The sequence below is a fragment of the Callospermophilus lateralis genome, chromosome 12 (assembly GCF_048772815.1).
Source record: "Callospermophilus lateralis isolate mCalLat2 chromosome 12, mCalLat2.hap1, whole genome shotgun sequence".
NCBI lineage: Eukaryota > Metazoa > Chordata > Mammalia > Rodentia > Sciuridae > Callospermophilus > Callospermophilus lateralis.
Genome location: NC_135316.1, coordinates 32,004,619 through 32,032,606, shown reverse-complemented (window position 1 = coordinate 32,032,606; position 27,988 = coordinate 32,004,619). Strand labels below are relative to the sequence as shown.

At 36.2% G+C, this 27,988-nt stretch overlaps 1 protein-coding gene across 2 annotated transcripts in view; it reads left to right on the top strand.

Moving 5' to 3' along the window:
• Positions 1-27,988, top strand: part of Parp4 (poly(ADP-ribose) polymerase family member 4) — a 93,731-nt gene that overhangs the window by 23,326 nt on the left and 42,417 nt on the right. Inside the window, exons 11-23 of one of the 2 annotated variants that reach the window (XM_076872145.2) lie at positions 3,133-3,270; positions 5,854-5,949; positions 8,764-8,947; positions 9,275-9,431; positions 10,897-11,021; positions 12,136-12,267; positions 13,985-14,071; positions 17,746-17,871; positions 18,674-18,720; positions 19,300-19,378; positions 24,815-24,952; positions 26,261-26,456; positions 27,932-27,988. The exon at positions 27,932-27,988 is cut by the window's right edge and continues 11 nt beyond it. In XM_076872145.2, the coding sequence (XP_076728260.2) occupies positions 3,133-3,270; positions 5,854-5,949; positions 8,764-8,947; positions 9,275-9,431; positions 10,897-11,021; positions 12,136-12,267; positions 13,985-14,071; positions 17,746-17,871; positions 18,674-18,720; positions 19,300-19,378; positions 24,815-24,952; positions 26,261-26,456; positions 27,932-27,988 (1,562 nt within the window). Of the gene's footprint in view, positions 1-3,132; positions 3,271-5,853; positions 5,950-8,763; positions 8,948-9,274; positions 9,432-10,896; positions 11,022-12,135; positions 12,268-13,984; positions 14,072-17,706; positions 17,872-18,673; positions 18,721-19,299; positions 19,379-24,814; positions 24,953-26,260; positions 26,457-27,931 lie in introns of both variants that reach the window. The other variant, XM_076872144.2, reaches the window with a different exon arrangement.

The following is a 27,988-nucleotide window of genomic DNA, read 5'->3' as shown; positions in this document are numbered from 1 at the left end:
GCTGAGTAATGTTCCATTGTGTGTGTGTGTGTGTGTGTGTGTGTGTGTGTGTGTGTGTGTATCAAAGTTTCGCTATCCATTCGTCTACTGAAGGGCATCTAGGTTGGTTCCACAGTTTAGCTATTGTGAATTGTGCTGCTTCTTCTGTATTTATAATAGGGCCTAGGAGAGTATCCCATGCTTGTAAATGCTTCCTACGATTCCACTCTGATTTCAATGTTACTTAATCTTCTTGGGGATTAAATTAAAAATTTTAGGGGCTAGGGATATAGCTCAGTGATTAAGCACCTGCTTAGCATGTGTGAAGCCCTGAGTTCAGTCCCCAGCACCACAAAAAATAAAATAAACACACATCTAAAGGTGTTTAAGTCTGTTCTTTGAAAAGGATTAACAAAAGAAATCCACTTAAATTGAGATTTAAACATATAGGAATATGGCTATGCCAGCTTCTAACATGGCCATTACAGTTGAAAACCTAGTAAAACATCAAGAATCATAGAATTCCTAAATATTACTTCCATTTACATCCTCCTGACTGTGCATGCCCATAGTCTCAAGCTCATGTGCATTCTATAATAACAATAAACATGATGGGTCAGCTGCTCAGATAAGCCTTCAGTGAATGTTGCAACCTCTGAGAATTCTATTGGTTGAGAATATGGGCTCAGCGTCATGGTCCAGAAACTCATTTAGTTGATTGTTCTAGAGGAAGGGACTGACTCTTCTTGACCTGGTCCTTCTTTCTCCTTGCAGCATTTATGATATCTCAGATCTCATAATCATAAGCCAGTTTTACCCTCTATCAGCCATGCACACCCCTTGGATCCAATGGTGGTATGATGTAGCTATATGTATCAGCTTACAAAACCACTGTCAAATTAAAAATTTGAAATTTTTGAATTGTTTGTTATTGTTGTTAATCCATTAGTAGTTTAAAATTGACCGTGATGAGAGGATTTGCACCATGGAAATCAGCAAATGCTACAAATTGGGATTCCACAGGGATTTTGTTGTAATTGTTTTGAGAGCTAATTTTCTACCACCCTATAGAACCGGTCCTGGCCACTCCTCCATTGTGGACTTCTTCATATTGATTTTCTCTAGTAATTTCCTTTGCTAAAAGATTAGAAACCACATAAAACTATGAAGAAAGTTTAAAATCACCAAAAACCTCATCACCCAGAGATAATTCAGGGAAAATATAACTATCAACATTTTGGTATAGAACATTTTGTAGATTGAATTATTTTTTCTTCTTTTCACCTAGTGGTGCTGGTAAGTCAACTCTCTGATATTAATGTCCTGATTGATAACATTTGCTGAGTTCTGTGGTATACATAGCCAATGTCCAGGTAACAATGTCAGTGAACATGAGGCTATGTACCCTTCCATAGCCTACACCACAATTCCCCATCAGTACCCCCAGTCTCTTTCTGTGCCTCCCCATCTTAGTTGCCCTCTGTGTTAGTCAGCTTTTCATCACAGTTTATTTTGAGCTCATAGTTTCAGAGGTTTCAGTCCATGGTTGCCAACTCCATTGCTTTGGGTCCAAGATGGAAAAGCATAGCAGAAGAAAGCAGCTCAGAAAATGATGACAAGGAAGCAGAAACAGAGAACATGCAAGACACCAAGGAAATATAAACTTCAAAGGCATGCCCCCAGTGACATTCTTCCTCTGTCATGCCCTGTCTGCCTACTTTATCACTCAGTTAGTCCAGCAAATTATTAACCCATTAAATGAATTAATTCAGTGATTAGTTTACAACTCTTATTATCTAATCATTATACCTCTCAACATTCCTATATTGACTCAGGATGTTTGGGGGACACCTCATATCCAAACCATAACACACACCAGGATCCATTGCAGACTCACCTTGTCCCTCATTTCCATATCATCACATTCTCTCCATTCTGTCTCCAAAGTGTCTTTTATCCATTAGCTTGTTTTCATTTACTCTGTACCATTTTTGGTCTAGATCACATTATACTATCCACTCTGTTGCCACACCCTTCCAGATGTTATTTCTCACTTTTTTTTTTTTTGTACCAGGGATTGAACCCAGGGATACTTAATCATTGAGCCAACATCTCCAGCCCTTTATTTATTTATTTTTTTTATTTTGAGACAGAGTCTTGGTAAATTGCTTAGGGTCTCAATAAGTTGCTGAGGCTGACTTTGAACTTGCAATCCTCCTGCCTCAGCCTCCCACATCTCTAATATTACAGGTGTACAGCACCACACCTGTCTTCTATTCTTTTCCACTCTTAAATCATCCACCCATTTTCCTATAACAACCCAGTTAGATCTTAAAATACACATTGTATCATGCCATATTCCAATAAATGTCATCTCCAATGGGTAACTTTTCTAATTATTCTTTCTCTAAATCTGGTTGCTTTCTTTAGTCACTTGTTAAATAAGGTATTTGGTAACACTTAATCTTTGTCTCTCTAATTAAAATGTAAACTCTATGAACCCAGAGACCATATTATCTTATTTTCAATACCTGGAAGAATATTATTCTTTCTTTTAGGCATTGGAAATAATATTCATCACAGATTATGTTTATTAAATGAGTGAATGTTTTCATAGAAAACAGATTACATGGGTTCATTCATTCATGTATTCATGTACATATACACCTATGTATATGTACATGAATGAAACTATATATACTGTATATTGTTTAATTGACAAAATTTGGGATCATACTGTCATAAAGTTTTGTGATCTTTTAGATTTTCTACTTTATTATAGGGACATTTTTCCAGCTGCTACACATCCTTGTTGCTGGTAGTTTTGGGAACTTTCCCAGGACCCAGTCATTTCTTTTTCTGGCTAGAATCTGTCATGGCTCAATAAACCCTTTTATTCTGGAAGAAAAATATGTATTTTACTGTAAACTTTGCAACATATTGTTATCTATTTTCTAAGAATGTGATTTTATAATGGCTGCATAGTATTTCCAAAATATGTTGTGTTGTGATTCATTAAATCAGTTCCCTGACAATGGATATTTGAGTTGTTTCAGGATTTCTTCAGTTAATAATGATTTTTTGGTGTGTTTTGCTTTTTTTTTTTTTTTTTACAATTGTGTAATCTCAAGGTTTTTCTTTTAATTCTTACAGTAAAAGCTCAGTAGATATCTTGCAGATATTTAGAGTTGGCAGAGTGAATGAAGCCACAGAATTTTTGAGCAAACTTGGCAACGTGAGGTCCTTGTTACATGGATCTTCTGTACAAAACATTGTAGGAATCTTGTCCAGGTAAGGGTACACCATCTTTATTTTTCGAAAGTTTCAGACTGACAAATGTGAGGTGTTTTACTTCCTTTCCTACTTTTTTCTAGCTATATGGGTCTTTGATTCCCAGCACCAACAAAATAAATAAACTATGTGGATCTTTAAAGTTAAAAGCACAGCCAGGTGTGGTGGTACACTCCTGTAATCCTAGAGGCTTGGAGGCAGAGGCAGGAAGATCACAAGTTCAGAGCCAGTCTCAGCAAGTTAGTGAGGTGCTAAGTAACTCTGAGACCCTGTCTTTAATAAAATACAAAATAGGATTAGGGATGTGGCTCAGTGGTCAAGTGCCCCTGAGTTCAATCCCTGGCACCCAAATAAGTAAGTAAATAAATAAATAAAATTCATTGAATCAGTTTCCTGACAATGGATATTTGAGTTGTTTCAGGATTTCTTCAGTTAATAATGATTTTTTTTTGTTTTGTTTTGCTTTTTTTAAAATATAATTTTGTAATCTCAAGGTTTTTCTTTTAATTTTTACAGTAAAAGTTCAGTAGATATCTAGCAGATATTTAGAGTTGGCAGAGTAAATAAATAAATAAAGTTAAAAACAGCAAACTTACTATATTCTAGAGAAAATTAAATACTTAATAATTAAGTATGTAATTTAAATTATGTATTTAAAAAAATGTGTTAGAAAGGTAAGTGTTGCTCCCTCAAGATCATATCATATGAAGAAAAATAATTCTTCATCCCCTAACTTTTCCATGTGTATCAAGTCTCAGTATAGCCCAATACTTAAAAAAGAAGAAGGTCTAGAAATTAGAGTGCTGAGATAGTGTGAATTATTGATCCAAAGCATAACTCTAATTTTCTATTTTCTTTGAATAACCACTTAATATTAGGGCTGAAACTGAAGTTATAGGGACAAGGAGAATTATGAATACATTTAGATCTTTTAATTAAGTACTTAAGAAGAAACTTAAGGACTACAGATGTAGCTCAGAGATAGAGTACTTGCCTAGCATATACAAGGCCCTAGATTTGATTCCATAGAACTGAAAAAAAAAAAAGCTAAATAAAAAAATCGAAGAATTTTTAAAAAAATAATCTTTGTACATCTAGTAATATATGACAGCAAATTCCACCATTATGTATAGTTATAATGTGCCAATTAAAAATATGGGAAAAAAATCATCTGAGTAGAAATGGCCTTTTATACAGGACCCAAAACCAAAAGCTATTTTATAAAATTAATTCAATTTCCTAATTTATAGTTCAATAGATGTATATAATGAAAGACAGAAGTCTTCCTTTACCTTCCTTTGCAGAGATAACTATGGTTTAACTTTCATTACAGAGGATTCTCTGAATATGTAAGTCCAGAAGCAAGGGAAAGAGGCAGTTGGCACTTTACACTGGAGCCTCACCTGGAGGAAGCAGGAGCTGTAGCTAGCAGCCCAGCACTGATCAAGACAGTGATGAGAAACCAGCCATAGCTTCTCCTGTCCATTCTGTGGGTCTGATCAAGTTCCGCCAGGGAGTGATATCTCAATAAAGCCTCCTTCGGCAGCATTTTTAAATCTGCCTCCTTTGGTCAGTTTAATGGCATGGGGAACTCCTCTGGGGAATTACAGTCACCCCTTTATATCCTCAGGAAATTACTTCTAGGACCCTTTTATTTATTTATTTTTCACTTTTTTATTTTTTTAATATTTATTTTTTAGTATTTGGCGGACACAACATCTTTGTTGGTATGTGGTGCTGAGGATCGAACCCGGGCTGCACGCATGCCAGGCGAGCGCGCTACCGCTAGAGCCACATCCCCAGCCCTCTAGGACCCTTTTAGATACCAAAATCTTAGGATGCTAAAGGGCCCTGTATAAAATGACATATTTGTGTAGCACCTATGTAACTCCTCCTATATACTTTAAATCATTTCCAGATGTCGTGTCAAACATAATATAAGTGTTATGTTTTAAAAATATTTTTTAGTTGTAGATGGACTTATGTAGTGCTGAAGATTGAACCTAGTGCTTCACACCTGCAAGGCAAGCACTCTACTACTGAGCTATAGCCAGAGCCCTATAAATGTTATATTAATTGTTGTACTGGCCAGGTACAGTGGTACATGTCTATAATCCCAGCAACTCGGGAGGCTAAGGCAGGAGAATCATGAGTTCAAAGCTAGCCTCAGCAAAAGTGAGGCACTAAGCAACTTAGTGAGACCCTGTCTCTAAATAAAATACAAAATAGGTCTGGGAATATGGCTTAATGGTCGAGTTCCCCCAAGTTCAATCCCCAGTACCAATAAATAAATAAATAAATAAATAAATAAATAAATAAATAAATGGTCACTGTACTATATTGTTTAAGGAATAATGACAAGAAGAAAAGCCTGCTCATGTTCAGTCAGATTAAATTATATTTTTTTCAGAATATTTTCAATCTGTGGCTGGTTGATCTGTCGATATAAAGGGCAAACTATACTTTTCCATTTTTAAAAAATGAATGTCATGATTTTTAATTAGCACCTATCTCTGCTGAATTGATGAAGCTATAATAAAATTTTTTTTCTAGTAAGTCATTATAATGAGCTTTCCTTTTCAGAGGGTTACTTTTACCCAAAGTACTTGAAGATCATGGCGTGCAAAGAACAGACATTGGAAATCTTGGCAGTGGGATTTATTTCAGTGATTCTCTCAGGTTAGTATGTTCTATCCTGAATTGTGTAACTCACTCTCATCCCCCTGGAATCTTTTCACCCACAAAACCAAGCATTGAGAACAATCAGTTTTTTCAGTGTAATGTAGAAGCAGGGTTTTTATGATAAATGTTTGAGGAAATTATATCTGAAATAATCTTAATGATTTTTACTCTCCAAAGAGCTTTTACATATATTTTCTCACTGAATCCTCACAATAGTGCCTTGGAGTAACTCTTCTTATTATCCTGTAACAGATGAGGACACATAGGAGATCTTGCCACAGGACATGCAGCTAAAACAGGATGCAGGCAGGACACTGTTAGGTCAGTGGTGGTGACTTAGAACAAAGCAGCCCACGCAGGAAAGGAACATCAATCAGGTGCCAGTGGAAATGCCTATCAATCAGCCAGATCTCCTGACTAATGCCTGTCAATCAGCATGACCTGGCCAATTCTGGAGTTCAACCAGCTCCCCTGACCAACTCCAACGGGACAAAGGACCCTAAAAACACCTTTTCCTGTCCCAAGCCCTTCCCTTCCTGCCGTGAGCCCCATAAAAGTCCAGTCTGGTCGAGCTTCCACTCGGTTTCTCCTCAGACCCTTCTCCTGTCCATTCTGTGGGTCTGATCAAGTTCTGCCAGGGAGTGATATCTCAATAAAGCCTCCTTCGGCAGAATTTTTAAATCTGCCTCCTTTGGTCGCTGCCCGCCTGGCCTGATCTGACAGACACTTCCTTTCTAGTCTCTTTCCCCAGAGCAGGCAATCTTTACATCTGCAGCTCCTGACCTCCTCTCATTCTTAAGCTGAGCAATCACTATATGGAGCTTCTCAGTATTATTCTTTAAACATTTATATTATAAATTTGCATATATACAGTATTATAAAGTAATATTTTTTAGATGTTACCATGTTTTTCTGGGCATTTCATTTTTTTAACAAAATTGAAGTCCTCAGTGACTTTCAGTAGAATGGCTTCAGTGAGGAAGTCTAAATAAAGAAGTCTGTCTAATACTCTTATCCCCCTGCCTTAGACATGTAATGATTTGTGTGTATATGTGTTCTTTCTCCTGTCTAAAAAGAATTATTTTGAATAGAACAAATTGCAGTGGGTAGAGGAGTGGTCAGTTGATAGGTGAAAACATATGGCCATTGGACTCATCTGTCAAGAAGGTGGTGAGAAGGAAGGAGATAGAGAGTGAGAGATCAAAGCAAAGGTCAGGTTTGATGGGCATGTTTGTAAATTACAAGGAACAGTGCCCACAGAAGTGGAGAAGTTCATAGGAAGAGTGGGAAAAACTGGTTGTTTGTTTGTTTGTTTGTTTTTTAGTACAAGTCTTAGGAAGTAGAACAAAGAAGAGTCCTCCAACAATACTGACAGTTTGGTCTTGCTCTTTTTTAAAAAAAAGTTGTGTCCTTTTCTGTTGGAATGGTTCAACATTGCTGAATCTAAAATCTGAAATGCTCCAAGAAGCAAAGTTTTTTGAGAATCAACATGATGCCACAAATAAAAATTCTATACCTTATGTCATGTGATGAGTCAAAATGTTAGAGCACTAAAAATACATAAAATCACCTGTAATCCCAGCAGCTTGGGAAGTTGAAGAAGAAGAATCGAAGGTTCGAGGCTACCTCAGCAATTTAACAAGACCTTGCCTCAAAGTAAAAAATAACAAAGTTGGGAGTGTAGTTCAGTGGCACAGCACCTGGATTCAATCCCTAGTATCCCCCCAAAAATGGTGTTTCCTGAAGTTTTATTGCCCCAAAATACATCCTAGTCTGTATTTCTAATAGTAAGCCTTATTTTATTAATTCCCAAAGAAAGGGAAACAGAATCAATCTCTCTTTTGGGTGTCTTTTGAAATTTTTATGTCTCATTTATTCAGAGGCATTCTGAGAATACAAGAAGGCATTGGAAGGATACAATGCCTGTCTTTCCCTTTGACCAGTTCTTATTCACTTGGTATTTAATGTTCTTTCTGATTTTAGTATGGATAATTCAATCTAATCTTTCCTAATTAATAAGGTGAAGTTTCTTCTTCTTATTCACCAGTCTGGCATTTACTATAGTAGAATGTGTATATTTTGTGGCTAACAAAGATTTGGAGGAACAATAAAATTCATTCTCTCACTTGGAACAAAGTACTTTGAGCACTACATGGCACAACTAAGGATAATATACATATTTGTTACATTACACTTTTAAATAAATAAGTGCACAATAAAATTCTAACTTGAATCTTTGAAGAGATAGCAGTAAAATTTGGAGTAGTCTATCAGGAAAGTTTTTTCAACAACACAGGTTGAATATTGCTTATTGGAGATGCTTGGGACCAGAAGTGTTTTTTTCTTAATTTTTTTTTTTAGTCTTTGATGGACCTTTATTTTATTTATTTTGCTGAGGCTCAAATCCAACTGGGCAAATGCTCCACCACTGAGCTACAACTCCAGCCCCAGAAGTGTTTTGAATTTTTTTTCTGATTTGGGGATATGTGCACATTTATAATGAGATGTCTTAGAAATGGGACCCAAGTCTAAACATGGAATACATATGTGTATCTTGTACACATAGCCCAATGATAATTCTATGTATTTTTAGTGCTCTAACATTTTGACTCATCACATGACATAAGGTATAGAATTTTCTATTTGTGGCATCATGTTAATTCTCAGAAAGCTTTGCTTTTTAGAGCATTTCAGATTTTAGATTCATGTTTTTGGATTAGGGATGCCCAACCTCTATTTTCTGTTTATGCAAAGTGTTCTTGATATTTAGCTCTAAGTTATAAATATGTACTTATTTCCTTTTACATGCAGCACAAGCATAAAATACTCACACCCAGGAGAGATAGATGGCTCCAGACTCCTGGTCATCTGTGATGTAGCCCTTGGAAAATGTATGGACTTATTCAAGAAGGACTTTTCCTTAACAGAAGCACCACCTGGCTATGACAGTGTGCATGGAGTTTCAGACACAGTCTCTATCCCCACAGATTTTAAGGTATTTTTATTCAAGAAACAGGCAGGGTTGGAGGTATAGCTCACTTGTATAGTTCCAGTCTAATGTGTGAGGCCCTGGGTTCAATCCCCAGCCCAGAAAAAAATAAACACAAAGCCCCAAAACAATCAAAGAAAAGCTTGAGTGCCAATATATAGCCTTATTACCTTTGCTCCTATTTTTATTAAATATGTTTTCATTTAAATAATTATTGTTTACTACCTGGATTCCATATTTTCTAATTAGCAAATGTGAAATTCTACTTTTATGAGAATATTTGCCTATCAATTGCTTTTGTTTTTATCACCCATTAATTTCTTTTTACTCTAGGATGATGAATTTGTTATATATAAAACCAATCAGGTTAAAATGAAATATATTGTTAAATTTTGCATGCCTGGAGATCAAATAAAGGACTTTCATCCTTGTCAAAATACTGAATTAGAGGAATACAGACCCAAATTTTTAAATTTTTCAAAGGTTGAAGGTAAGACAATTTTCTTGAATGCTGTTTTATGTGATAATATTTATAGAACTAAAACATTATGATTATGATTATCATTATTATTATTATTATTATTATAGGGATTGAACCCAACGGTGCTTAACCACTGAGCCACATCCCCAGACCTTTTTATTTTTTATTTTGAGACAGGGTCTCACTAAGTTGCTTAGAACCTCACTAAGTTGCCAAGGCTACCTACATACTTGACTTTATATCCTCTTGTCCCAACCCCCCGAGTTGTTGGGATACAGGCTTGCACCACCACTCCCAGATTGATTGATTGATTGATTGATTGATTTTTGAGGCACTAGTGATTGAACCCAGTGATGTTCTATCACTGAACTACATATCTAGTCCTTTTTATTTTTTTATTTTGAGACAGGGTCTCACTAAGTTGCCAAGGTTGGCCCCGAACTTGGGGATCTTCCTGACTCAGCCTTCCTAGTCTCTGGAGTTATAGGCATACACCACTGAGCCTCGCAGGATGTGAGCTTTTTTCAATATGCTGTAGTAGGAGTTTGATTTAGCCTTCCTTGGGTTGAAAAATCTAGATAGTTTCATATTGCTCCAAAAATGCTTTTATGGAACAGTTAATAATATTGCCTGACCAATTCACCATGACAACCAGGGAATGCAGATACCAAGATTCGTGTTTCAGCTGTGTTTATTGAGATGTTTAAAGACCTCTGGGTACATGTATGCTGATATATAAATCTTTCAAATAATAGCATAATTCTAGATTTTCAGTATGATGCCTCAAACACTCTAGTTTAGAAAGGGAAAGTGGGGGTGGGGTGGGTATTAACAACACTTGCCTTTCACATGTGAGGCCCTGGGTTCGATTCTGCAACAGTTTGTACTTATTTTGTAATAAATAAATAAAGTTTAAAAAATAAAATAAAAAGTCAGAAGTATCTTTGAGAATGTTCCCCCCATTTTTCTTACTTGGGCTTACTTACTTTTAGAATTGGCTGTTGAAAATCATAAAATGCTATTTGTCCATTTTTCCTAAACTATAATGTCTGAATGGATGGAGTAAAGAATAAAGATCAGGGTAACAAAAATAAACAGTGTGGGCTGGGGTTGTGGCTCAGTGGTAGAGCATTTGCCTAGCATGTGTGAGGCACTGGGTTCAATTCTCAGCATCGCATATAAATAAATTAAATAATAAAATAAAGGTCCATCAACAACTAAAAAAAATTTGTTTTAAATAAACTGTGCAAGGATGGTCTTAAGAGCTAGCATTGGCCAGCTGTGGTGGCACACACCTGTAATCCCAGCAACTTGGGAGGCTGAGGAAGAAAGATTGCAAGTTCAAAGCTAGCCTCAGCAATTTAGCAAGACCCTGTATCAAAATAAAATAGAAAAAGGACTGACGATGAGGTTCAAATGTAGATCCCCAGTACTGAAAAAAAAAAAGGCCAACATTTACATTTTTAATATGTAGATTACCAGTTACCAGACTCCAAACCTTCCAGCAATGTCAAGGCCGGCCTTCAGGATATCTCTGGGAATTTGATTCCTCTTGAGGATGTTCACATCAAGGGGAGAATAATGGATTTTGTAGCCCAGGTATGTTATCTGTGGTTTTGTGATAACTAAATGGATACAAATCATAAATGAGTATTTGACTGCAATTGTATGAACTAAACAAAATATGCCTGTTATATTGCTTGTTTAGGGAATAATGACAGGGAAAAAATAGTCCATAAGTATATAGATAATTTTTTAAATATTTTTGATCCACATTTGGTTAAATCGTGGATATAGAAACCATGATACAGAGGGCCAATTACATATCATTTCTAACACTGAATATATTTTCTATTTAAGATATTTTCAGGGGCTGGGGTTATGGATCAGTGGTAGAGTGCTTGCCTGGCATGTGTGAGGTTTGATCCTCAGCACCACATATAAATAAATCAAATAAAGTATTGTCACCATCTTAAAAAAAAAAAATATTTTTAGGGCTGAGGTTGTAGCTCAGTGGTAGAGCGCTTGCCTTGCACACTTGAGGCCCTGGATTCAATCCTCAGCACCACATTAAAAAATAAATAAATAAAAATAAAGATATTGTGTTCATCTACAACTAAAATATATATATATATATATATTAAAAAAAGATATTTTCAGTTTATCTTGGGTTTTTTGGTCCCATTTTTTAAAATATTTTTTTTTAGTTATACATGGACACAATATCTTTGTTTATTTTTATGTGATACAGAGGATCAAATTCAGTGTCTCATGTATGAGGCAAGTGCCCTGCCACTGAGCCACAACCCTAGCCCTCATGTTCCCATCTTAAGACCAGGAACATGTGTATTCTATAAGTTTCTAGCCCATGTGACACTTAGAAGGCATCATAATCTACAACATGAAAGGGACTTTTTCCCCAGCCATCTTAATAAGAAATATATTGCCTCTGCTAAATCAGTATTTCTATGACTTCAGATGATTTTTACTCCAGTCAGGTATATAAGAACTAATTAAATATGTGCATTTTTATCATGAGGCATGGTAATGGTAGAACTCACTAACTCTGGAAACTAGGGTTGTGATTTGAAGGACAAGATCAAAATTCAAGAAATCTAAAATGAATATGCATAATTATTTTCATTATTTGTTGTTCCTGCAAATATTATTCCATGTAGTTTAATCAAATATACTGATTTTTCTTTTTCTTCAGGTCATTGTTTTTCAGACATACACAAATCAAAGTCATGTGCCCATTGAAGCAAAATATGTCTTTCCTCTGGATGATAAGGCAGCTGTATGTGGCTTTGAGGCATTTATCAATGGGAAGCACATAGTGGGCGAGGTAAGAGAAGAAAATGCATTGGGACTACTCTTTGATTTCAAAGTCAGTTACCCAGATTTGCACTGGATCCCTGTGGCTGTAAGGTTGAGCCTTTTCAAAAACCAGAAATATTCTTTGAAAAACTAACTCACTCATACGATTATCCTCCATTTGAATATCCCTCCCTGATGAACTAACTTCTACCTGTCCAGACTTAATAACCATAGTCTTGCAAATTCTTGGCTCATGCAATTTTTCAAGTCATATCTGAAAATGACAAAGCCCTCATATGTTTTCACAAAAACTAGTCCTCTGTGCCCTGCTAGGAAAGTCAAGCTAAAGTGAAGCCTGTTGTAACTTTCAAGAAAAATTATACTTACAGAAACAGTTGGGGTTGTAGCCAGGTGTGGTAGCATATGCATGTAATCCCAGTAACTTTAGAAACTAAGGAAGGAGGATTCCAAATTTGAGGCCAACCTTGTCAACTTAGTGCAAACCTATCTCAAAATAAAAAATATGAAAGACAGAGGATGTGACTCAGTGTTACAGATTGTTTGGGTTCAGTCCCTAGTACCAAAAAAGAAAGAAAAGAAATTATAGTTAATAGTTGCTAGAGATGTAGTCCAATGGAAGAGTGCTTACCTATCATATGTGAAGCCCTGGATTCAATCTCTAGCACTTAAAAAAAAATTAAAAAGAGGGGGAAATAAGAGCTCATTCATTCTATGTCTATTCTAAGGACAAGCCCAAAGTTGTAATTATAACCCACAGTTGTTAAGTTTAATGTAAATTTTCCCAGGCACAGTGGCACATACCACATTGAAAGTTCAAAGCTAGCCTCAGCAACTTAGCCAGGCCATATGCAACTTAGTGAGACCCTATCTCAAAAAAAAAAAAAAAAAAAGTGTTATATTTTGTCACATGCTTTTTCTGCATCAATTGAGATGATCATGTGAGGTTTTCTTCATTTTCTTCATTCTATTAACATGGAATACTGCATTGATTTTGAGTTTTCATATGTTGAACCATTCTTATATTCCAGGAACCAATCCTTTTTTTAATATTTATTTTTCAGTTATAGGTGGACACATATCTTTATTTTATTTTTATGTGGTGCTGAGGATCGAACCCAGTGCCTCATGTGTGTTCTACCTCTGAGCCACATCTCCAGCCCTTTTTATTAATTTTTTTAAATTGTAGGGTATGGGGGAACAAGAGGGCTGTTGTATGGTGTCTTAGTGTAGGAGCACTCTTATGTGGTGCTGAGGATCAAACCCAGGGCCTCGCAAGTAATAGGCGAGTGCTCTACCACTAAGCCACAACCACAGCCCTCTGTCTCAAAATTTAAAAAAATTAATAAAAAGGGCTGGAGATGTGGCTCAGAGGTTAAGCACCCACTGGTTAGGCACTGGATTAAGTCTCTGGTACCAGAAACAGTAAACAAACAAACTTTTTCTTTTGTTCAATATAAAGTTCTAAACAAACTTTTATTTTCAACCATTGACTCTGAAACATTTTGGTCCCAACTTAAAAAAGAATTCTCTTTGGTGGCCTTTTCCAGTTTAAATTTTTATCTGACAAGTACATTTCAATGATCGCTTTATGTAAGTTTTTTCATTCATCTTAGACTCTTATATTTTGTCTTTGTTCAGATTTTAATACATTAATAATAATTTTCCTTATTAAAGTCTAAAGTCACTCTTCCTATAATGGGTGATTTAAAAATTATCTTTTCCAGATTAAAGAGAAGGAAGAAGCCCAGCGAGAATACCGGGAAGCTGTCAGCCAAGGCCATGGTGCTTACCTGATGGATCAGGATGCTCCGGTATGGCTTGATAGTCAGCATATTTATGGGAAAGGATTTGAAATATGAAATTCACAGTAGAAGCCAAGAGAATTGTTGGGAGTAGTGATGTATGCTTGTAATCCCAGCTACTCTGGAGGCTGAGGCAGGAGGGTCACAGGTTGAAGGACAGGTGTAGGAAACTTAGTGAGACCCTGTCTCAAAATAAAATTTTGAAAAGATCTGGAAGGTGTAGCTCAGTAGTAGAGTACTTGCATAACATGGCCAAGGCCTTGGGTGGAATCCCCAGTACCACATGCGCGCGCGCGCGCACACACACACACACACACACATATGCACAGATAATTTGCATTATTCTAGGTTTGTAAGATCCTTTTGTAAGTAAAAGTGACCAAGTCTGTCAGACCCATTTGACTTATTTAAATAAAGAAGGAAATGATGATATTATTCGACAAATAAGAAAAGGTATTGGGAACTGAGTTTCCCAGAATCCATAGCAAAAAGAAAACATTTGGGTTACTTCATATTCACCTTCTGATATAGGAGTGTAATATATTTACATTTTCCCTAGAACTAAACTCACCTCATAATTTGTCCTGTTTTCACCAAATCATAACCCAGGGAGGCATTTCTGTCTGAGAAGGTCCTGAGAAGGTTCAGCTTCTTTGCTTTCTGATCATTAGCTTTAAACAGGTATATAATGTGGAAAGTCTGGAAGAAGGAACAACTATCATACCTTAAATATAAGGTGTTTTAAATGTGCCTTTAGCAGGTGCTAGATGCCGGTAGTCAATGTCTAACCTGTATCTTCAGGGTTCATGTTTTAGCAATTTGTGCAGATAAGGCCATAAGCTTCAGATACCACTGCTGAGCATGATACGTTGCCTTAAGATTGTAAAAATTTGGGGCTGGGTCTTTAGCTCAGTGGTAAAGCACATATGTGAGGCACATGTGTGAGGCACTGGGTTCGATCCTCAGCACCACATAAAAATAAATAAAGATACTGTGTGTTCATCTACAACTAAAATATATATATTCATTATAAAACTTTAATGTTTGGTAAGGGGAATGGCATATTAAAGATTCATATGGGTTTTAAGAGTAAATTACTTTTGATATGTAAGATATCCATTTGCAGGACATGAATAAGCAATAAAGAAATAATTACTAAACAACTAATAATGCTGGCCTATAATTTAAGAGACTCCCAGTAATAGTGTGGGTTCTCAATCATAAATGTATGGTCAACATATTTCCTCCTTGATGCTAAGAAATTTGCTGGGGAATGTGAGGTTCAATCCTCAGCACCACATAAAAATAAATAAATAAAATAAAGATAAAAATATATTTTAAAAAAAAAGGAAGAAGAAGACAAAACATATTACCTATAGGTAGAGTTTGGTCAGAAATGTTGTTAACCTGAACCTTCTGGATTTCATCCTTCTGATCTGATCTCCCAAATTGTATTTGATATCTATAATGATCTCGTACTATATGATATTAATAATAAAGTTTATTTATTTAAGTATTATATATTTATTATATATTAATAATGTTTATATTATATAAATTCATTTTGTATATGTTAATCTGATAGTTGAGAATTTATATATAAAACATATAGCATAAATGCACATGCACATTATATATAAAATGTTAAATATAGTAGTATATATTATAGTTATATATAATTACTATATTATGTATTACTATATAATGGTCCCAAAGATTTTACACACACACACACACACACACACACACACACAAATACACACAATGGTGCAAAAGAAATATGTATTCAGTTGAAACTGTACTTTGGAACTTGAATTTTGTTCTTTCCCAGGTTAGTGCTATGCAGTGCCATACTCTGCCCATTCTTCCACCTTGGAAGCCACAAATTCTGCTTTGTGTCTATTGAGAGCTATTTGAGGAATAGTTTCCTGCCTTTCCTCTAGTTGTAGCAAACCCCTGCTTTGTTTTGGTGTGGGGTCCTGGGCCTAGGAAGGTTTCATCCCCTCCTCCATGGGAGATAGCTTTTGCTTCTGTTTCTTTAAAGCAACAGAGATTCACCTGGTTGCTGGAAGTAAAAAGGAAGGTTTCTTTTTCTTATATTGCTTCTGCTCCTTCCCCAGCAGCTTCAGGCTTTTGCTTCAAACAGGGGAAGGATCTAGGGAAGTAGACAGTGTTTCATGCCTGTCCCCAGCAGCAACCAGTCCCTTCTCATACTTGTTTTACTAAGAGGTTCTTTCCTTGGTCTCTTGGTCTGTCCCAGTCTTTTTTGTGGACCCAGTAGAAGACTGTAGAGAAAAGCTTGTGAAAAAAATACAAGCTCCCCTTGGGGTAGGGGGTCCCAGTCATTCTAAACCCACAAGTAAACTAACCCCCTTTCAGCCTGTAAGAATTCAAATACTGGGGCTGGGGTTGTGGCTCAGCGGTAGAGCGCTCGCCTCACACGTGCAGGACCCTGGGTTTGATCCTCAGCACCGCATAAAAATAAATAAATAAAAATAAAGGTATTGTATCCAACTACAACTAAAAAATAAATATTAAAAAAAAAGGAATTCAAATAGTGCCCATGTCCCCTCCATTCTTAGAGGGGCTTTTCACTCTTCAGAATTCAGTGTACTCAGTTGATGGTGGGTTCAAGACAGTTTATAATTTTGCAGATTATCCAGTGTGTTATAACAGAAATTATGTCATCTTTTATCTACCTTTTATCCTACCTGGAAATGGAACTGCAATCTCACACTATTAAGTGAAAGTCTCTCAAATGAACTCTAGGCACATGTGGAAGCATACATGTGTATACACACTTACACATGCATGCTTGCACGCGCACACACACACACACACACACACACACTTCTGTTAAAGAATGACAATATTTACACTTTAATAATTGTCCTTCATTGTTTATTTCTGTTCTACAAATGGATATCCTTGATGCATCCTTGATGTCATAATTTAATTTTTAAGGCTATGTTAATCATTAATACTTTATTTCCTAAATATACTAAATTTTCATACTAGTATAATAGCCTGATTGATTGGAATGGCAGTTGGAGATGTTGAGATGATCTCTGTGTAGGTGTCAGAAAAAAATATATCTAACCCCTCTTTTCTGCCATATGTAGTCATGAGGTTATAGTCTTCTACTGCAATGATCTTATCCCATTCAAAGAAATCTAAATACTTTTTCTTAAAAATAAAATAAAATGTACTCTAGGGTAAAAGAATTAAGTGAAGTCCAAATTTAGAAAAGCTACTTTAGTTTTGCAACCACTGGGGAATGGAGCAACATGCCATAGAAGTTGGAGCAACCACAGGTTCTTCAAGGAAGGAGCTTTGTGGAAGCCTCCACAGAGCAGAGCCCACAAGTTCATGATGACTGATGTAGGGTCCATTGTGTGACTCTCCATAGTTCAGCACCAATGGCCTCCTTTCCTCCACTTCCCATAGATGTCAATTTATCTTCACCATGGTGAATGGTTTTGGATTCTCCTTTAGCACCACTAATAAGTCTTTTAGCTCCTATTACCATTTTCTGGGGAAGAATTTGGCAGATTGTAATTAAAGTCATTTAAGTAAGAGGAGGAATTAACTGGCATAGAGTGGATATGCTTTTGAGTAGGCTAAGTCATATGTTTGTATTTTAGGATGTTTTTACCGTAAGTGTTGGAAACTTACCCCCTCAGGCCAAGGTTCTCATCAAAATTACCTACATTACGGAACTTAGTATCCAAGGCTCTGTTGCTGTCTTCTTCATGCCTGCCACTGTGGCACCCTGGCAACAGGACAAGGCTTTAAATGAAAACCTTCAGGTTTGTACATTTAATATTTAAAGGAGCATTTGGCGGGTGGTATTTACACATAAAGAAATAGGGCTGTGGACATAGCTCAGTGGTAGATTGTTTGCGTTACATATCCAGCTCCAGCACTAGAATAAAAAAGAAAAACTACAAAGGGAAAGAAAATAATCTAAATATCTAAAATAATCTTTTTGGCATAAACTCAATATCATTGACATTTATGCATTTAGTGCTTATAATGTTTATACAATGAGAAGAATAATGATACAGATATGCTCAATAGACATAATATTTTTATTCTATTTAGTCAATGAAATGTTTGTATTTGTACTGTATTTTCATTTTGAAGAATTTTGATAACCATTACAGAATGCAAATAAGCCAAAAGTAGAAAATTAAAACTATCTTTAATTTATTTGCCCAGAGATAATGTATATATTTATTTACATATATATATGTATATACACACATACATGTATATATAGAATTCAAATTTTCTGGGGCTGGGAATATAGCTCAGTGGTAGAGCACTTGTCTAGCATGTGCAGGCCTTGGGGTTCATTCCCAGTACTGGAAAAAAGAGAAAGAAAGAAAATCTCTGTCATCAGAATGGTCAGAAGTAACCCTGTATCTGTTGTATTTTAGAAGTTACTGTCATTTCATGAGCAAAAAACTCTATGCTTCATTACTTAGGAGTAAAACCATCTGTCCTGTTGTGCTATCAGCTGTGGCCTTGCTGAGATCACCTTCAGTTTAGAGTCTCATAGTGAAGCTTAATGAATTCTGGGTTATCACATATGTTTTTTGTTAACAGGATACAGTAGAGAAGATTTGTGTAAAGGAAATAGGAAAAAAGCAAAGGTTAGTACCTAAAATATAAAACATGTCAATTACTCATTTAGTAGACATTAGTTTTATGGTTTAAATTTTTATTTAAAATTGACAAATTGCAGTGACCCATGTCTATAATCCCATCAACTCCTGAGGCTGAAGCAAGAGAATCATAAGTTCAAGGACAACCTGAGTATCTTAATGAGACCCTGTCACAAAATAAAAAATAAGAAGGACTAGGGATGTATCTCAGTGGTTGAGCATCCCTGGGTTCAATGCCCATACAGCATTGTACTTATAGTGTTTATAAAATGAGAAGGATAACAATACAGATGTGCTCATTTTATAAACATTATAAGCACATATTTGTACAGGAAAAGAAAATTTAAGGCTGGGGAATAGCTCAATGGTAAAATGCATGCTTATCATGTGCCAAGCCCTGAGTTCCATCCCCAGCTCTATAAATTACTTGTGTGTATGTTGTATGTGTGTGTGTGTGTGTGCATTTAAAACAATGTGTGCGCGTGTATGCACGCGCGTGTATTTGAAACAACTGCAGGTAGAAACTTAAGATACTAGATTAAGACAACCTTCTCTTTATTTTGATAGCTTCTCCTTGACCATGTCTATTGAAATGCCATACATGATTGAATTCATTTCCAGTGATACACATGAACTGAGAAAAAAGGTCAGTGAATCTTTGGTTTCTTAAGAGCTCTTATTTTAACATTAATTTATTGTCTTAGTAAAATACACGCAGACAGGCACAGTTATGCACACCTGTAATCCCAGCAACTCCAGAGGCTAAGCAAGTTTGAAGCCAGCCTAGGCACCTTAGTGAGACCCTGTCTCCAAATAAAAAATAAAAAGGACTAGGGGTGTAGCTTAGAGGTAGAATTCTACTGGGTTCACTCCCCAGTATCAAAAAAAGAAATAAAAAAAAAGATAGAACATGCATGTGGTTTAAAAATGAAGTGATGCTAATAGCAGTTTATGACAAGTAGCAGCAGCCAGTCCTAACCTGTTGCTCCCCTAGACCAACTTCTAAAGCCAGTGAGTTGCTCTGAGTATTTGAGCTATTTCTCTGTCATCAGAATGGTCAGAAGTAACCCCCGTATCTGTTGTATTTTTGCCCAGAGTTTTAAATAGTAATTCTTTGCTATTGTTTCTTGATTCATCTGTTTCACAAATTACCTTTTAGGGCAAGAGTGTAGCTCAGTGGCAGAGCGCTTGCCTAGCATGCACAAGGCCTGGGTTCAACCCCAAGCACTATAAAAAGAGAAGAAATTATTACCTTTTGACATCCTGTTATGGTGGGTGAACTTTTCCTTCTTCCACCTAACTCATCCCCTACTTTTCCTGTCCTCATTATTCCAAAAGAGTTTTATCACAGTGGTAAGTCCATAGTCAGTGTTTAAATTATTATGACTATGTAAATAGTGTTGACCATTTAGTTTAAAAACTGGGTTATGATGCCATTATCTTTTTAAAATATTTTTTTAGTTTTACATGGATACAATACCTTTATTTTATTTATTGACTTTTATGTGATGCTGAGGATCGAACCCAATGCCTCACACATGCTGGCATTGCAGGTAGAAATTTAAGATACTAGACTAAGCCACAACCCCAGCCCTGCCAGTATCTTTTTTAACCTCTACATGGCATTTTCTTTTTTAAAAAAGTTATCCTTTTCACTTATTTGATTTCTAGTCTCTCTCAATATTATTTTTCACACTGGCAAATACTAAAGATAATCCATTTGCTTTCTTTTTTCTTCACCTTACCTCCCTCTAGTCTCCCACTCCTACTGTAGCCCAACTTGACTAATGCTAGGAATGTGCATCCCTTTATTGTTCTCCCTTGGTGTGTGTGTGTGTGGGGGGGTATTTAGTTAGTTAGTTATTTTTTTTTAAATTTTTGTTAAATTTTCTTTTCTTACCAGAGATGGAATCCAGGGCCTTATATGCTAGGCAAGCATTTGATCACTTAATTATATCCCCAACCCTAGCAGGGGGCTTTTAATTTTTATCTTTCTTCTTCTTCTTCTTTTTTTTTTTTTTTTTGCATCCACTGAGCTTCATCCTCAGATCCTACCTTTATCTTTTTTCTTCCCTCAGTTTGGCAGAGCTCAGCATCCACTTACTTTCCTGAGTAAGAGTGTACAGATAGTATATATGCTTTCAAGAAATAGATATTCTATGCTGCAATTGATCCTTTAGTGAGATGTAAAATCCTGAGTTAGAAATTGTTTTCTCCCAGAATACAGCTGGACATAATGGTGCATGCATATAATCTCAGCATTTTGGGAGGCTGAGGCAGGAGGGTCACAAGTTCAAAGCCAGCCTCAACAATTTAGCAAGTCCCTGAGCAACTTAGTTTGACTCTGCTCAAAATAAAACATAAAAATAGGCTCTCTATTCACCTCATAAATTGTTTCTTTTGCTGAGAAGAAATTTTTTAGTTTGATTCCATCCCATTTATTGATTCTTGTTTTTTTTTCAATGTTATTGATGGACCTTTTATTTATTTATTTTGTTTTTTTTTTAATATGTGGTGCTGAGAATCGAACCCAGTGCCTCACATATGCTAAAGGCAAGTACCACAGAACCACATCCCCACCCCATGATTCTTGGTTTTAATTCTTGCACTATAGGAGTCTTATTAAGGAGGTTGGAGCCTAATCCCACATGATGAAGATTAGGGCCTATTTTTTCTTCCTGGGAGCAAATTTTTACCACTCACATATCAGATAGAACACTAATCTCTAGGGTATATAAAGAACTCAAAAAGCTAACAAATAACCCTATCAATAAATGGGCCAAGGACCTAAAAAGACACTTCTCAGAAGAGGATGTACAATCAATCAACAACAAATATATGAAAAAATGTTCATCACCTCTAGCAATTAGAGAAATACAAATCAAAACTAAACTAAGATATCATCTCACTCCAGTCAGAATGGCAGCTATTATGAAGACAAACAACAATAAGTGTTGGCGAGGATGTGTGGAGGGGGGATGGTACACTCATATATTGCTGTCCCAATATTGACTGCAAATTGCAAATTAGTGTAGCCAATATGAAAAGTAGTATGGAGATTCCTTGGAAATCTGGGAATAGAACCACCATTTGACCCAGCTATCCCTCTCCTCGGTCTATACCCAAAAGACTTAAAAACAGCATACTACAGGGACACAGCCACATCAATGTTTATAGCAGCACAATTCACAATAGCTAAACTGTGGAGCCAACCTAGATGCCCTTCAGTGGATGAATGGATTTAAAAAAATGTGACATATATACGCAATGGAATTTTACTCAGCATTAAAAGAGAATAAAATCATGGCATTTGCAGGTGAATGGATGACCTTGGAGAAGATAATGCTAAGTAAAGTTAGCCAATCCCCCCCCCAAAAAAAAAATGCAGAGTGTTTTCTCTGATATAAGGAGGCTGAATCATAGTGGGGTAGGGAGGGGAGCATGGGAGGAATAGATGAATTCTAGATAGGGCAGAGGGGTGGGAGGGAAAGGAAGGGGGCAGGGAATTAGCAAGGATGGTGGAATGTGATAGACATCATTATCCAAAGTACACATATGAAGACATGAATTGGTATCAACATACTTTATATACAACAGAGATATGAAAAATTGTGCTGTATATATGTAATAAGAATTGTAATGTATTCCACTATCATTTTTTTAAAATCAATTTTAAAAATAAAAAAAAAAAGGGCTAGGGATGGGCTGGGGTTGTGGATCAGTGGTAGAGTACTTGCCTCACATGTACAAGGCCCTGGGTTGAATCCTCAGCACCACATAAAAAGGAATAAATAAAAGTATTGTTTCCAACTAAAAAGGGGGGGTGGCTAGGGATGTAGCCCAGTGATTAAGTGCCCCAGGGTTTAATCCCTGGTACCAAAACTTAACAAATAAACAAACAAAAAAGATATATAGCTAGCTAGATATATATAGCTACATACACACACACACAGATGCATATTTTTTTTCTATAAGAATTTCAGATCTTCTCTCTATCCCTGGAATTCTGAAATTTCATATTAATATGATTCTTATTAACTGTACTTGTGGCCTCTAGATTTGGGAGATATCTATCTATCTATCTATCTATCTATCTATCTATCTCCCACTTTTTTTAGTACCAAGGATTGAACTGCATCCTCAGCCACTGAACCACATCCTCAGCCCTATTTTATATTTTATTTAGAGACAGGGTCTTGCTGGGTGCCTTGTGCTTAGTGCCTTGCTTTTGCTGAGTCTGGTTTTGAACTCATGATCCTCCTGCCTCAGACTCCTCCGTCACTAGGATTACAGGCTTACACCACGATGCCTAAGTCTACTAAAATTTTAATCTTAGTTCTCTTATCTTTTATTTGTCAGAGCTTTTTTGTGATCTATAAGCATTTCTTTTTTATAGCAACTTTGTATATTTCATGGATGTACTATCCTCTTTTGTTTCCCTAAAAACATTTCTAATTTTTTTTCCTGTTTTTTGTGTCTCTTTTCTTTGAATTCCTTTTTCCTTTCTTCTTTTTGGCTTGTTTGCTTACCTCCATGTTTCATGTTAGGGGCTTTTTCCCAAATGTGTGAGTGACCCTCTGTATTCATCCTTAGGACTGAGAAATGGGAAATTCTAGGATGTTCATGGAATATGGTGGTTAAGAGTGACTCTGAGGGGCCACTTAGGATACTGGTTTGCACTTCATTCCCCTAAATGAAGCAGTCTGTACTCCTGTGCCCATTAGACCTACCATTTCCTTGTTTGGGTTGTATTTAGTTGGATTTCTCTAGGTAATAAATCTCCAATTTCCTTTAGTGAGAGATCAAGTAATAATTGGAACCCAGTGCTTATGATAATCCCCTCTACAGGCTCTCTGGTAGAAGCATCCCTCATTCTGGATAAGTCATTTATCACACATTCATCAATTTTCTATCTTCCTAAAATTTGCTGACATCTTTAATCTGCTATCATCTTTTTTCCTGATCTAAATATCTTCATGGATTTATGCCTTTTTTATTGCTTCCTTTCAATTTCAGGGAAGCTTAGCATTTTGATAGGGAGTAGAATTAAACTCATACATTCCATCCTGAACAAGAAGCCCTTCACAGCAGTTAGCTTTGCTGTATGTAACAAATTGTTCCTGAACTTTGTGGCTTCAAACAGTATACATTTCCAGACATAGTGGTACACACGTATAGTCTCAGCTAATTAGAATGATGAGGCAAGAGAATCATTTGAGACTAAAAGTTTGGGATCAGCTTGAGTAACACAACAAAACCTTATCTCGAGCATTTATTACTCTCACAGTTCTATGACTTGAACGGTATAGTATACAACAGCCTCACACACACAACTGCTGGTCCAGTGTCAGCTAGGATGGTGACTATTGTAGCCCATTATCCTATCCAGCAAGGTGGCTTAGGGTTATTTACCTAGTGGTAGAAGAGTCCCAGTAGAAACAAAAAGGGCCAGCCCCATTGCACAAACACTTTTCAAGTGCCTGCTTACATCATATTTGCCAGTGTCTCATTGACCAAAGCAAGTCATATGGCCAACTCCATTAGCCAATTCAAAGGTGGAGAAATAGATGTCACCTCCAGGTAGGAGGAGCTTCCAAGTTACATTGCAGAGGGGTAAGTATACAAGAGTGAAGAGACTTTATGGCATTTTTCAATTTACCCATTGTCTTCATTATTTTAAAGCTTATCATGTATATTTTCATATTCATGAAAATATAATTTACAAATAAGATACAATCCTAAGACTTCTATTGAATGTTCTATTTTACTCTTCTAGGCTCTGATTATCTGCTATATCCAGATAGATCCAACTGAATTACAGATCTATAATCTTTGGATCCAGAATTAAGATGATCTCACACTTAACTAAATTAACTCTAGGATTTCAGGAGGGTAACTGATATGATAATGGTCCTAGGTCTAAAACCTACATTTTATAATTTTGGAATTTATTACCACATTGTTGATTGTTTAATGGAGTTATATAAATTATGGAAGGGCTTGCTACTTGACAGGTAAATGCAAATTGGTAATATGGTATTACTCCATTATTTACTTTATCATATGGCTCTTTGCTTTGTAGAGCACAGACTGCAAAGCTGTGATTAGCACCCTGGAAGGCAGCTCCTTAGATAGCAGTGGTTTTTCTCTTCACATCAGTTTGTCTGCTGCATATCTCCCAAGAATGTGGGTTGAAAAACATCCAGAGAAAGAAAGTGAGGTAAGATACTTCTTACTTTCAAGAGACATTGTTGGAAAAATACTTCAGAATAAATAGGATATTTTAATTTGGAAATTATTGATAATCCTAAAAAACTAGCATTGCAAAATGAATTCTCACACTCCGAGATTCTGCAACTAAAAATAAATTATATCAAGAATGATCAACTTCTGAGGCTTCTACCAAAACCATCATGTGGCTTATTTCCCTACAAAGATTATAGTTTTTGTTATTATTGTCATTTTGTTTTTGTTTTTGTTTATTTATTTATTTTTTTGGTACTGGGGATTAAACTCAGAGGCACTTTACACTGAGTTACATCCCAATACTTTCTGTTTTTTGAGACTGAATCTCACTAAGTTGCTTAAGGCCTTACTAAGTTGCTGAGGCTGGCCTTGAACTTGTGATCCTCTTATCTCAGCCTCTTGTACCACTGGAATTTCAGACATGTGTCACTGTACCACCATACCCAGCAAGATTGTTTTGTTGTTGTTGTTGTTGTCCTTTTGGGGGGTTGGGGGGTGGTGGTACCAGGGACTAAACCCAGGGGTGCTCAGCCACTAAGCCACATTCCCAGCACTTTTTATTTTTTATTTTGAGGCAGGATCTCACTAGGTTTACAGCTTTACTGAATTGCTGAGGCTGGCTTCAAACCTGTGATCCACCTCCTTAGCCTCTAGAGTGGCTGGGATTACAAGCATTCACCACCACACCTGGCCAAGATTGTAGTTTTTACCTAAATCCCCACCAAAAACTAAATCCATCATCAGATATTACATTGGTTAGTCTATGTACTTTTTATGTGTTTTAAATTTTGATACTAGAAGAACAAATAAAAAATTATTTATGACCATAAGACCATTTTGTGTAGCTTTAACAAAGAATTGCTCTTCACTTAAAAAGTTGTAATAGTAGTTGTACTTTAAATATTGGTTAATTAATAAAAGTTATCTGTACATATTTTAGTAATCATAATATCATCTAAATTCCTTTTAGAATAGTGTGTGTACGAGAAGAGCATATTATTTATTTATTTTACAAATAACATTAATACTATATGATGTTTTTTCAGGAATTCTTTATTGATTCTTGACTTCTCAAGAGTCAAGAATATTGGAATCTTCAACTTTAACATTTTAGTCTTAATTTGAGCTCCTAGTAGGTCATCTTGTTGTTAAATACATCTTATTGTTTTTGTTTTCATACCATTTGTTTACCTTACTACAAAGTTTTAGAATTTGGCAAGTAAATCTTTTCCTATTTAAGATACAAGAAGTTCCCATCCAAGATCTTTTTTTCTTCTTTCAGGCTTGTATGCTTGTCTTTCAACCCAATCTTGATGCTACCCTCCCTGACCTGGCTGACAAGAACGAAGTAATTATTTGTCTTGATTGTTCCAATTCCATGGAGGGTGTGACATTTATGCAAGCCAAGCAAATTGCTTTGTATGCACTATCCTTGGTGGGTGAGAAGCAAAAAGCGAACATTATACAATTTGGCACAAGTAAGTGTACTTTGTCCCCAGTCCAATGTGTTCTTCTTCCTTAATGTGAACATCCTCTATGAAGCAAGAGATAACCTAACACAAAGCTTAAGCCCAAGAATTCTGAAGCCAGCCGAGGGACAGAGTTGTAACTCAGTGGTAAAGCACTTGTCTGGCACATGTGAGGCCTTGGATTTGATTTACACCACCATAAAAACAAACAAACACTGGGTGTAGAGGTGCATGCCTATAATCCCAGCAATTTAGGAAGCTGAGTCAGGAGGATCGCAAGTTCACAGCCAACTCGGCAATTTAGCAAAGCGCTAAGTAATTTAGCAAGACCTTGTTTCAAAATAAAAGATAAAAAAGGTCTGGGGATGTAGCTCAGTGGTTAAGTGCTCCAGGATTCAATCCATGGTACCAACCAACAAATAAACAAACAAAAAGAACTTTGGAACCAGGTCTCCTGGGTCCAGAACTAAAGTGTACCATGACACTTAACAAATTCTATGTGTCATGCTGAACAAGATGTTTGAACTCTGGTGCCGAAGTTTCCTCATCTGCAATCTGAGGATAATAATTACTATCTCATAGTGTTGTTTAAGGCCTGAGCTAACGTATGTAAAACATTTAAAACAGGACTTGATCTATGCGAGATGAAGTATAAATATTACTTTTGTTTTTAATACCAACTCAACTGAGTGCAAGATCTTTACTCTGCTGAGTAAGATGGTCCCAAGGTTAAGGACAGACATTTAGAATCAGTAGGGCATAGAAAACCTACTGACTCTCAGGGAGTCAGGCACTTTGGCACCGCAGGGATGAAAGAAAGAGCATAGAATGGAGTGAGGGGATAATCGTATCCCATTAATTCTTATCTTCTGTTTCACTCAGCAGAAGGTCCTTTACAATGGAGCTAGGGTCTGTTCTGCTGGGGGTAGCGGTCAAATAGGCATGCAAAAGGCATGGATGAAGGTTGTATCCTTCCAGGACTAAGCTGCTAGTACCATTGCAACACACCCATACCTTGCTTTGCAAAGGCAACGCAGAACTCTACACATGGAGTTTGACTTAGAACATTTTGCAAACTATAGTGCATAGTTTGCTTTGGAATATATTATGTAGAGGAACACTGTGGTGGGTTTTTAAAATTTATATATTTTAGTTGTAGATTGACATAATACCTTTATTTTACTTATTTATTTTTATGTGGTGCTAAGGATCAAACCAAGTACCTCAGAGTAGGCAAGCACTCTACCACAGAGCCACAACCCCAGCCCTGGTTTGTTTGGGGTTTTTTTGTTTTTTGTTTTTTTGTACATTGAAACTGTCATACACAAAAAGAAATTATTACACATAGTACTCTCCAAAGTATACACATAAAGACATAACATTTTTTATGATAGCAGCAGTGGTATAAAGTAGGATTACTGTTTGTTAATAGTCAATCCAGTAAATATTTAATGGTAACACCTCACACTAATCTTATTACACAGGTTACAAGGAGTTATTTTCATATCCTAAGTACATCATGAGCAATGATGTGTCAACAG